This window comes from Sinohyriopsis cumingii, chromosome 15 (assembly GCF_028554795.1).
Source record: "Sinohyriopsis cumingii isolate HCF-2022 chromosome 15, ASM2855479v2, whole genome shotgun sequence".
Lineage (NCBI taxonomy): Eukaryota > Metazoa > Mollusca > Bivalvia > Unionida > Unionidae > Sinohyriopsis > Sinohyriopsis cumingii.
In genome coordinates, this window is record NC_142975.1 from 137,849,808 (window position 1) to 137,863,422 (window position 13,615).

General features: G+C 34.5%; 1 protein-coding gene across 1 annotated transcript in view; it reads right to left on the reverse strand.

Moving 5' to 3' along the window:
- Positions 1-8,921: 8,921 nt before the first annotated feature.
- Positions 8,922-13,615, reverse strand: part of LOC149782882 (uncharacterized) — a 50,335-nt gene continuing 45,641 nt past the window's right edge. The window contains exon 2 of the mRNA XM_089934942.1: positions 8,922-11,087. Coding sequence (XP_089791068.1) covers positions 10,405-11,087 — 683 coding nt within the window. The 3' untranslated portion in view covers positions 8,922-10,404. The remainder of the gene's footprint in view (positions 11,088-13,615) is intronic.

Here is a 13,615-nt window from a genome sequence, read left to right on the forward strand (position 1 = left end):
TTTCACCAGGAATTGTCAATATAACATCAACGATGGCAGTTAATCTTGTATGTTACGCAACTGATGGCAGTTATCAAGCAAATCTTGAAAAATCCAGTCAGGCTCAGCAGGGACATATTTTATACCCATTTACACATCAAGTACCAACTGGATATTTGATCATACAATAACCCATTGATCAGGTTTATCTGCTATGTCATAATCCGCTATTATCAAGGATACGTTTCAAGTTTACTGACCAATCCGGACACCTTGATTTGAGATATGAAGTTTTGAATTTGAAACTGCATGTAAGATCTTAGATGTTTTCGTAGATCTTCATGCTCGTGACAAATAATTATTTCTTGATTTAATCAAAGGGATATTATATAATGTACCAACACGTGAGAGTTTTTACATACAACAAAGACTGAACAATATTGACACTATCCATCCTTGACAAAGTCAAGGCAGAACACTTTAGTGTTAATATAATTATTGATGAATACGGCGATGAAGAAGTTTTGTTAAAGCAGGAACAGTTAAATTAATTGCAGCGAGAACATATTATTACGATTGTGTGCGATAGAGATCAGATTCTGAATTATGCACATTCTTACACTGAATTTGATCAGCTTAAAAAATATTATCTAATTCTGAATAAATATTATCCTTGACAAAGTCAAGGCAGAGTATAATAAATATCAATGATAAAATCATTGAATCTGATCAAGAATAAAAATCGAATTTAATCAAATTGATGGTTATATTACACAAATTAAATCAGATTATTAGTCAAATTCATTAACAATTTTAGATTTCAATGATTTTACAATGATTTTATCATTATTAATAGTATTTTAGATTAATGGTTAATTTCATCAAATTGGTGGGTATATTACCCAAATTAAATCAAATTATCAAATAATTTCATCAATTTTATGGGTATATTACCCAAACTAAATCATATTGCCAAACAATTTCATCAAATTGATACAGTAAATAATTCTCAAAAAAAAAAATCTCATCGAAAACAGAAAATAAAATTACATAATAAATAGAATTATCACAAAAAATATTATTATCAGAAAAAAATATATTAGCACCGGAATAAAAAGTATTATCAGAATAAAAATAAAAATTTTATTCTTCACTGATTATTGAATTTGCTGGAGTAAACGGTATTTAAAATTGTGATCATAGATCACATTTCATAATTTGTTGGGGTAAATGCTACTAAAAATAATAATCATATGACTGATTTCATAATTTGTTGGGGTAAATGATATTAACAATAATAATTAAAGGACCGATTGCATAATTTGTTGGGGTAGATGATACTAAAAATGATACTTATAGGACTGAATCAGAATAAATCTTATTATCAGAATAAGAATAAATTTGAATCAGAATAAATATTATTATCAGAATAAAAGTAAACCTGAATTAGAATAAATATTATAATCAGAATTTTAAAAAATTAGAATAAGAATAATTATTATTATCAGAATGAGTATTATTATCAGAATAAATATTATAATGGTGTTAACACTTTTACAATCACTAGTAACTTTGTCATTATTTTCATCACTTAATTGGTTCTTCTTATTATCGCTGACAAAACCTAGAGGAAGCAAGAAACTTTACAGAGTCAGAAAAATAAAGATAATGTTTCTTCCAAAAAAAGTCATTATTCATCAGTAAACAAAATGTATTTATAAGATACCTTTATCTGACAGGGTTATTCCCCCTGATTATATGAGGACACTGTCAAGGATCATATCAGGACTTTGTCATCGACGAAGTCATAAAACGTTAAATTACTCTGTCTTACGATAGGAGTGTTTCTTATTTTACTTCAGGAGTGAAATGCTGAAAATATTAGTTATTTATAACACCGATTTAGTTTGTTGTACCGAAGGGAAAAAACCCAACCACAAATATCATTTATATATAAGAGAATATTGTAAAATACAAGCGAAGTTATTCTTTAAGTGTTCTACGTATCCTTTACAGAGTTATTTCCCTTTGTAATTTTTGCTATATGCAACACTGAAATGTTATGTACTGTTTATATTTCTTCAAAAATGCTGATTTGAATATTTTATTCGCGACGTTTTGTACCGAATTTGGGTGAATATAAAAATGTTTTCCAGCTGTATTTATCGACTGAAATATTATTTCTTCGCCAGTCTGCACGTTCAGATTTAACAACACTTTTTGCAATTTTTTTGTTGTGCTTACCAGAACCACTACGTGCAGAATTCTGACTCTGTGTCATAGCCTGTAAACTACCCATAGAATTATCGAGTTTTCTAATGTTGATAAGATCAATTACAAGTCCATTTTTAATTAATTCGTGAAAACAGTCGTAGATAAATTTGAGAAAAAGATACATTTTCTTTCCAGCAGTAAATCTCAGATAACCAGTATTAATGACATTACCGACCGGTTTTTAGTCGACAGTTCCTAATGATACCATCACGGGATGCTTCATAACTCTTGATGATAGGATGTTTCACAAATTCATTTTCGTCCATTTTGTATAACACAATTATTTGTCTAAATATGTATTTTGAAAATCTGGCTAGATAGTCTTCAACATTTTTATGGAGATTAATTGGCGTTATTTTTTATCATATTATTGTGTCAGCTCTTTATTTTTACAACCATATTGTGCACACAACTGCGTTTCTCCTCTACCCCAACACGACACTTTAAACATGGTTTTGGTCATAGACTTCCAGGACGCACGCTTTGTAGGTGAAGTCCACATAATTCGTTTACGCAAGCTTTGTTATATTTGTTTTATTACAGGTTGTAGAACCTATCATTAACCATTTACAGTTATTTTTTGTTTGAATCGTCATTGAATCTTCCATATATAATTAAGGCATATATATGCCTTAATTATATATGGATGCGTTTGAGAAATTATATCTGCAATCGAACTTTCTCAATCTAGATTCGATCTTGACAGAAGAACCACTGACTTGCCGAAGAGAACTCTGGTTGATCCGACGAAAGCTCTGATTAAAGTATTCATTACGCCAAGAAAGAATTTCGCGATGATGATGCAGCTCATGTGCGGTCAACATTAAGAATCATGCGCAACACCGAAGGTGTTATCGATGCTACAATGAAAGACCAACGAGCAGCAACAATTATTTATTATCTCGACAATCAAAGATATTTTTTTAGAATAAAATTATTGTAGCGGTAGATACCGCAGAAGACGATACTTGGATTATCCATGACAAACGTAACTTTGTCCGTCTTCACACTGGAAATATTGTTACGTTAAATAAAATTTCCAAAACAGGAATATTGACTGGTATTGATAAACCGTATGATGAACGTTATGTCATGTGACTGCAGTTATTTATGCAATATATCAGCTGCATAATAAACCTGGCGTTCATGATCTCAAACCAATGCAATTTTCGAAATAAACTGTGTAGCCGAGCGAATTACAGAACATTTCACACATGCGATACGTGGAAATAAACTAACAGATCTACGACGTGAAAAATAAACAAATGGGCAGAAACAGTTAAAGATACCAGAGCGCCTATCAAAGATGTTGCTGAACTGGGAAAGAAACTAAAATTTCTAATGATATTAAAAACAATAACCGAAGAGATCTTATACGAATCGAAATATAAATCGAAATGTGCTTCGATAAATATTACTAATCATAATGCGTATGCATGGACATCGGCTATAACAATATTTCCACGAAATCGAACTGTTAAGTTCTATAACGGTGACATAATTGATTTTGTCAGAAATATCAGTAAAAACGATCCTGTATCTGTATGGCTGTTTCAAAGTTCCGACGATGGAAACAATGATCAGTTTGTACGGCCAAATGGATATATTTGTCGTACAGAATCTCTCCACGAAGAAATGAAAAATCTTGCGCTGAAAAATACCCATGACGATGCTGAACAATTAATGAGTAATTGTTTTACCGTTACGTCGGTTGCTGCTCATTTTGCTCAGAAGGAAAATTCATAGAAACCAACACGTTTGAAATTTTTTGAAGAAATACAACGATGTGGTGTGGAATACGGATACGATGGATCTGGAATACAAGATACGATTATAAGGATGTTTTCTCGGTTGATATGGTTGCATGTTATCCTGGAAGTTTTCTTGGAATGGGAGAATGTTCTGAGTATTTTAAGCGATTCGGACATTCAACACACGAAATGACCAGAGTATCGATAAACTGACCATTACCAGATTTTGCCCTGACTGGATTCGCTTGTATCGATTCAATTCTTTTTTCTCAAAATCTTCATCCGATTTGTCATGTCTGGTTTGGCAAACACTTTTCAGAAAAAAATGTGGGCACCAACAGTATTATTACGGTATATGCTTGATGTAAATATTAATATCGTTGGTTGTAAGTGAAGCAATTATATCATATTGTCCGCAAAAACAAGTTTGGTTACCCAGCAAAAGAAATATTCTGATGATGAAAATCCTGATATAACCGATTTTGAGAATAAAATCGCAAAAGATCTTGGTAGAAAATAATTAGTAAATTTACGCAAGGAGGATCATATGATCATAAACGAGATTGTACAAGATTAAGTATAGATGATGCTGAAGTTGATTTTATAATTACTGATACAACGGAGAGAAACATATTTATAAATCAAAGTAATGTTAATTTATCGGATGGAACTAAATTATGTACAAGTGTGAGTTACACTGATGGTGAGTCACCGCAGTTTACTCATTTAAGATCTTCAATGCTTGCGTACGTTTCGATAAATTTATCATCGATGATAAATTACATATCGGCGCTGATGCATCATGGGACGAATGGAGAATAAAACAAGAAAAGATACTTAGCTATTCCGAATCTGCCGACGTTGAAATCAAAGCTATTTATTATAAAAATAATCAAATATCGGAATTGCATCTGCACCATCGGTACATAATCCTGTCGCCAGATGTAAAACAGTTTACTTAAACGGACCAAAAGGATCAGGAAAGACAACACGTGCAGTTGAATAATTTCGAAAACATCTGTTGATATTATTGTGTTATCCCCTACTCATAGACTCGCCAGAGAAATGAACGAACGAGGAGTTAAATCTCATACTTATCCCAGCTTCTTTCGATGGAAGGGAGATACATGGACTCCTGAACGATTGTGTGAGAAATATGTTCCAAAGATTATTATCTGGGATGAAAGATGTACAATGTCGCTGGAGACGTTAAAAATATTTCTTGATTAGTTGTTCATAAAATATACTGCTGTAATAATGTGCGGCGATCATGGTCAACCGCCACCTTTTGTTGGATTGTCTCCACATGAATTGCTGAGGAAATTTGTTGATTATTATGAAGAAATAGATGATGATTATAGAGCGCTTGATCCAGAATTAAGAGAGCTTAAGAAATTAATCAGACTACAACCAAATAAAATTGAGTGTGAAAAAATGCGTGAAGTAATTTCAGAAACTCCTATGAACATTTTTTGGAATATGTGGAGACCAGATGATTTGATAGTTGCAAGTAGAAAAATAGTTCGCGATACACTTCAACAACAATTATTTCTGTTCCATAAAGAAAAAATTTAAATTTCAAATCTACCTTTACTATTGTATTATCGCCCAGCAGACACCCGACGGCAAAATATCGACGTTGAAATTCCAGGTTGTTTTAGTAAACAAAATCTTGTATTAAATGATATTGTTTTAGTTCCTGTCAGTGTTGTTGACAGCGCTTTAACGACGGACAAAACTCCGTGGACTCTAGGATACGCTATAACGATTCATTCTTCACAAGGATTAACTATCTCGGATACTAATATTTGGATTGTTGATGATCGTATTGAATGGTCAAATTTAGTTTATCTCGCAGTGCCTCGAGTCAGAAGAATATCTCAGCTGCGAAGAGTTATCACAGACTTCACAGAAAATAATAATCAAACTCAAGAAGGCAATAACGATGATGTAGTCAGAATTTTTTTAGTTGGTTATAAACAGTGTGACAAAAAATAAACGTGACTTTGATCTTGATGTTGAATTTATCATGACACTGAAACAACGACAAAATAATCGTTGTGCGACCGGTAACACAGTAATGTTGTGGCAATATTCAAATAATAATTAAAGACAGTTTACCGTCTACAGTTTACCGTAGATAGACTAAATATTAGTCCTGGTCACACACGCGAAAATGTGATGCTGACCTGTCATGAATGTAATAGACGTCGAGGCGCTAGTTCACAAAAGCGAAAACGGTGGTAATTGTGTGTCGGTATCACGTGACTATATAACCTATGATGTCATTGACATGTAGGTTGCGAGATTTGTATAGTCATTGACTCGGAATGAAATAGCCAGATCCAGCTCAAATTTAAGGAACGACGTACTTTCGTCTCGTCTGTCAGCGATTAAAGACACGACGAGTGCTATGCTCACGATTTTTGAGAAAATAATTTATATTACTATCGATTTCATGCAGGTATATCTCAATGAAAGATCGTTCAAATTTGCTGCACCTGTTAGTAATCGGCTACCCCAAGCCGACACCAAATGGTGTCGGCGAATTCCAACTTTTTGATAGGGAATGGACTCTGACCCTACACCCGAACATAAATATCCAAATGTCAAAAATGGGGTGACAAGGGGTCAGAGGAAAATCGGACTAGAGCCAGCCAAGCATCATCCAGCGCTACCAAATTATATCAGAGCAATTATCATAGGTCCAACTGGTCTGGTAAGACGCAATTGTTGCTTAATCTGATAATGAGATGGCTCAAGTGGGACAAGTTATATTTAGTGGCGCCATCTGTAGATGATCAGCGATGCTACGATGTGCTTAAAGATTGTAATGAAAATGCAAAATTGTTGGACGATGACGTTAATGATATTACTGATTTTATCACCGATATTGACGAAGCCCCATCTGTAGATGACCTCGATGGATTTATTAATAATCTCGTAGTATACGATGATGTAATGCTGGACAAACAATCAAATCCAGCTCGGATATTTTCTCGAGGCAGACATAAAAATACAGACGTGATTTATGTTACGCAGGGAGATACACAAATACCTAAAGTGATCAGAGATAACTGCAATATTTTAGTGTGTTTAATGGAGTTGATACGCCTACTCTGCGAAATATTCATCAAACGTGATGTTCAGGAGATATAGATATGATTAAGTTTTAAAAAACTTCTTTTCAAAAGTGCAAACTACTCCACACGGATTTATCACGATAAATTGGTATGACCCTCAGTCACGATATCGTATAGGTCTTGCTACAATCTTTGGATAAAAAGACAACAGTAGGGAGGGTGCGACCAAAAATGAGTGTGGGACGGGTAAACAAGACACACATACAAATTTGAAAACACGAACGACAAAGATAAAGTAACAAAATGAGCTAATCCAATTAGAGAAAATTTCGGTCGGTTCTAGGCTTCGGTTTGACGTTGTTGACCTTGTATTTTCATTTTTTTGGTATGAAGTTTTATTTTCAAAGAATTCTTGCTCCAAAATGGGTCTGTTCACCCTCCCTGCTGCTGGACGGCACATACGCCAGCCATTTTTGATAGTCCACTAATTAGATAACGCAGTTTTCATGGACATAGTTTGAATATTATATATATATATATATATATTTCAAAGCAGGTGATTCAAAATAAATGGTGTAAACTTTTCCTTTTATACATAAGATGAGCTTGCATACTACAGTTCTTTTCTTCTCTCTCTTTTAATCCGTTTATTGTGATTTTCAAATGGACGCTATCAGTTTAAAAACCAAGTTTAATTTAAGGATAACTTGCTTTACACTGATGAAATGTATTTATAATGTACCTTCGGATGAATCACTACATTAGTGTCAAGCAAGACTCTTTAATACCTTCTGTCTGTATTAGTTTAATCCATTCCGTCTGTATACGTGTTGCTAACCTTGCCAAAGTGAAAGTACACCTTGACTGTATTGGATAACTGGCGCAGGGGAGAGGACCGGGCGGTTTAGGGTTACTTCTGAAACTAACAAGTTAGAATACGGTGTCTTGGCTCCACTCTCTACGTTGCTTTGAATTAGTCAGTTTAGAGCAATCTCTATATCAAGGAACCTTTCAGCGGCATATAACACAATTGCGCATTATTTCGTAATTATGTCAACACTTGAGTCATACTTGAGGAAACGCCGATTTAAATTATTTTTTTACTAATATGTAAGAGGCATGTTCGTAGCGTTTGTCTCGGGGTAAGAATCATAAATGTGATTTTTTTATATATAAAAAAAATAATAAAAAAATACTGCATTCATTTGTTGTTGGTTGGTTAGCTTTTTTCAAGGTACTTTCAGCGCTCTATTTGACTACATCAAACTTAGCAAATGGGTTTTTATGTGCCTCTACCGAGGATATACCGAGCTACCTGAAACAGGCTGGTCTGGGCGGATATCAAACCTACGGCAACTGGATTACCAGTCTTACGCTCTGCCAAATTAGCTATTGCAGCTCTCTGCATTTACAGACGCTTTGTACCTCAAGGAAGGCCTTTTTTTTTTTATTCCTACTCATTTCGCACTACAAAGCAGTCAGCAATACAACACCAATTATCAGTACATATATTGATAAACATGCCCGTTGGGCTATAACAATCACGTTTATGTTTCAAATAATCTTACTCACTGGGAGCGAGACGAAGTTAACACAGTTGTATATTTTAATCATTGACAAATAACAGCGTCCACTACCCTCAATCAAATCCTGTCTCTCTGTAATGCACTGTGCGCTAAATTCACTTCAGGAAAAAAGAACACACGAACAAGCGGACAGGCAGGAAGAAAGATAGTAAGACAGAATAAAGTTGACGAGGTCGTCGCCGGAAATGTTATACCTGTATCTCACAACACAGTTGAGACAAGAAGCAATACGTAGAGAACACTGATAATTAAGTAATTAAGACATATTTTTTTATTTTTTTTTGGCTCCACAAAAATTGTCATTTTACCACGGGCGTCCACATTAATATTTGTTTGGGGTGGTGGTCAAAGGGACGAACTTTCCAAGTGATGCTAATAGGGTCAAGGATTTTAAAACATACCAACAGTCTTCCCCCCCCCACCACCACCACCACCACACACACACACACACACTATCATAATTATATACGTATATAATCCGTTTTTAGTTTATTAACCAGCAGTCTGGACTATTTTACCGAGCTACATTCACTTTTAGATATCGGCTGCAGAAAACAGAACTATTTTAATACGGTCTGTTCAAACAATTATAATACGTTGATTTATAAATTTACAAAAATAACTACGTAGAATAGGTTTCTACTTTATAAAGATAATTAAAATGAATTTACAACCTAACTTAATGCGTTTTTCCTGTAGTTTTATTGATGCTCGAATTTAACTGTGTGTGTGTGTGTGTTGCAAAAATATGGTTTGCGTATCTGGGTAAACTTTAGGTGTGTTATTGGCATTACTATTTCATAGAACTAACACCAATACCTTCAAATTACGAATACGTGTTAACTGAGATGCGATACGATAATTATAACGAACTCGAAATCCACACCATCGTGAGAAAAAATTTTTTTTTACTACACTATGTAATTTGTGACGGATTAAGCTGAAAGCTTACTGCAGGATATGTGCATCATAATGCTAAGAAATAATGTTACGACAAACCTATTTTTTTTTAAAAAACATTTTTAATGGGGTTATTTTTCTTCATTGGATGCAATAAGTATCCCCCGAGAATCGAATCTCTAAACCTTTCACCTAGACAATTACTTTAAACTGTCATGTAGCCTTCCCTAAAACCTATAGCATATGTGCAACGTAATAAGACGTATTTTAAAGCTTCTTCCATACCTTACATTTCTGTGAATCCTAGTGATCTACGACCAGCATAGACTTAAGTCACGCGAGAGTCTAGCTGAATGAGATTACATCTGTAACAGATACAAACAGTATGCATGGTCATTTCAACAACCTTTGACCCGATTTTGAGGACAGTGATGACGGGCGAGCGGACAGATGGTGGTTTAACTACTACGTTGCATGTTCGGGAAAGTCCCGTGGCGAAAAAAATATATTCAAGAACGACTTTAATCCACGTGAAAATCTGGTAATACGTAAGAGTTAATTGGCACTGAACCAAATAAATAAATAAATTAGTCTCAAAGATCCTTGTGCGTCAGGTTTAAAATTAGTCCTTATTCCATCATCCGAATAATATAATCTACAGTGACAGCAATTAAAGCAACAAGAAAGAAATACGTTCACAGCAAATATCTTTGCTGCCAAGCTCAACTGAAGAAAGGCATGTTCAATTAACCAATGCGCATGAACTCCAATATGTAGGAAATATTAGATGACATACAAGTATAAATACAAAACAACCTTCCACAATGTTTGCTATTTCGAAGATTTTGTTGGTGATATTATGTGAACTTCCGCTTTGGGTACTTCATCCTCGAAATGCACTGACTTTATTCCTCCTCGGGGACTGTCCTTCGATGGCAGTAGTTTCATAGCACCATTTGTACGTGAGTGGGATGCTCTCTCTTGTGGAGGCGCACTTAAGGTACTATTTATCCCTGAAAATTCTACCGTTGGAGATCGGTTTAGTTTATGAAGGCTAGACAGAGTTTGATCCATTGCACTTGGAAAGATTTTGTTTACTTTAGTTTTATTTTGATCTGCCTCTGAAAGTTGCGTTGGTATTTCACTTTGGATAACACTAGCAATAGATGGGACGGATACACGTTGAGCCTGGCTCTCCTCGTCTCTCCGTTGCTGTTCTTTATGTCTGGCTCCATGTAACCATTTCTGAAATATACTCCTTCTGTTGTTTTTCTTAGTTTGGACTTTCTTTTTGAGTTGAAGTACCGACATTCTGATACGAATTAGATTTCGTGTGTGTTCACTGATATCACTGGAGTCATCTTGTATTGTCTGCTTATCGTAGCAATAGTCAACAAGCTTGGAAACAATCAAAGATATTAACAAAGCACCGACTGCTATGCTGCACGTGATTAACGCTTTAATAGCGGGAGAAACAGCATTCGAGGAACTGTCTGATCCCGTAGAGGTGCCATCTGAAATAATAATAATAATAATAATAATAATAATAATAATAATCATAATAATAATAAATAAATAAATAAATAAATAATTTGTTCGGCGGAACCTGGTGTATCACCCGAGTACATACATTAATGTATATTACTCCCACCCCGCCCCCGCCATAAAACAAGAACATAAAACCTTAACTCTGACGACGCATCTCAGCCGGAAAATGATACCATCATCTTACTTAAGCTTACAACGTGATGACGATGATAATGACGACGTTTATGATGATTATAATGAATACAGCGGTGGTAACGATGATGATGATGATGGTGGTGGTGGTGGTCGTGCTGTCTATAATGATGTCCTGTCAGAGTGAATGCATACTATTTATATGCAAAATATTTCGCTTACTGGAGTTTTACTTTTTCGTTATAACGACAAATTTGATAGGTAATGTCAGTAAATTTCTTTTATCCACATGCAATTGACAGCAAACAGTGTACATAATGTTCTTTTTCTTCATATACACATTGTATACGTGTGCATGGATCTATCTTATACTTGTGTATTGACCTGGAGAAAAAACCCACTGATTCATTCATTTATTTGACAATCAAAATAAGCTCATAAAACTGCATTCCCGTCTATCGTGATTTTAAGCACGAGACATCAAACGTAATCATCGCATTAAGCTCCTATTATGGATTCGGATTAAATCTGGCCATTCCATCAACTGCGCTAATAGACGATTTACATGTACTCCCTTTTCGCAGGTGTATAGGCCCTTGTTTTGTGGCGAAACTTAAAGCCCAGCTTAGAGACCAATTTTTCTATTATTACTGGCCATATAAGGAGCGCGGGGGGCGGGGGGACCTGACAGAGCTATGAATGTGGTCTAACTTAAGAACCTGTCGGAAAGATAGTATCTGGTCGCCAATTTCTAAATATTTTTCGCATTTTTTTTATTTGCGGATAAAACATGGCTTTATGGAGCCCACGCCTTTGTGAGTGTTACAAAGAGGTTCGTGTTAATATGATAGGATTGTGGAGAGAGAGCTTCATGTGTGTGCATTTCATTCCAAGGCAAAACCAATGAATAGAAGACTATGACAATGCGTCGAGCGAACAAGCGTCCTTTGACACCGGCAATCAAAAATAGGATTGTCTGGCACATAAAATGCGTATTAAATTTAACGGAGGAGGTAGATTACTGTTCTATTGCCAAAGTTCAGGTACACGTTGAAGACAAATGGATCTTTAGTCTCGTGCCCTATCAAAATATGTAATACCATATTTTGTTTTGTAAAGATTGACGTCACGTGTATTCATTTAAAAGTCATGAACTTGAAAACTATGTTGAGAAACTGTTATACATAATTGATCCATTCTGCTTTAAATTTTGAGTGTAAACCGCAATTCAACATATAACTCGTGTCAACAATTCTTTGCAAATGAAGTTGTATTTCATACAACAAAAAAATAAAATTCTGGAAAAAATATGCAACATTTATGTTCTTTGTATCAAGGTACTGAAAATGTTAGTGACAGAGAGCAAAAAAATGTCTGTATGTACACAAAGCACTGGAAAGGGTTTATAAATTTAACAAAGATTAAATATTACAGTTTTGCGTTTAATAAACATAAATATTACAGTTTTGCGTTAATAAACATAAATTATTGCTCCTGCGTCCAGTTCTGTATACTGTGAACGCATCAGTGTTCGTGTGGTACCAGTTTTCGTGGATTTCTGAGACAAATTTACTGACAGAACAATTAATTGGGGTCATGACGTAGTAACCTTTGAATTGTTTCGGCCAAGAAACACCTCACTCCCGTTGTTAAACACCCCCGAATAGCTTGACTAAAATGGCACATATCGCACAGAACCTGGTGAAAATTCTTCTTTTGTATTTGAACTATCGATCTATTTATAATAGTTCCATTCTTAATTAAATATCTGCTGAAGTCATCTTTTGTTCTAACAATAAAGCCGCGTAATAATATGGACATAAATAAGTATGAAGGGGCTGAGAGACAGATTTTCAATGAATTATATATAATTTAAATGCAAAGTGAAAATTTCAAAAGAACTTACAGCATTGTGAAATTCATCACAAATAGCCCTAAAAGTTCTATCACAAGTCCTAAACATTTAGAGTTCCAAATGGATTATAGTAGGGTTTCGAATGAATTCCGATTTGAATGTACTGGCGTTTCAGCAGCCTAGAATAGTGTTGATGTGCTAACAGTCTAGATGTATCGAAGTGATATAATCCAAAATGTCCTTGAATGAATCAATAGTAATCAAAATCGAGATTACTGGTTTAGTCCGAAAAATATTATTGAGCACTTTGTAATTCCAATGAATATTTAACTAAATAAATCCTCTTCAATATTAACTGAAACTCAACTAAAACTGAATTATCTAAGACTGATGTTAAGACAGAAAGAAAGAATTTTTACTTCTACCATATATAAATAAAAACTAAGACACAAGAACAGAACCAGGATAAAGGTCATTTTCCCATCAAATTCATAAACAAGTTCCCTT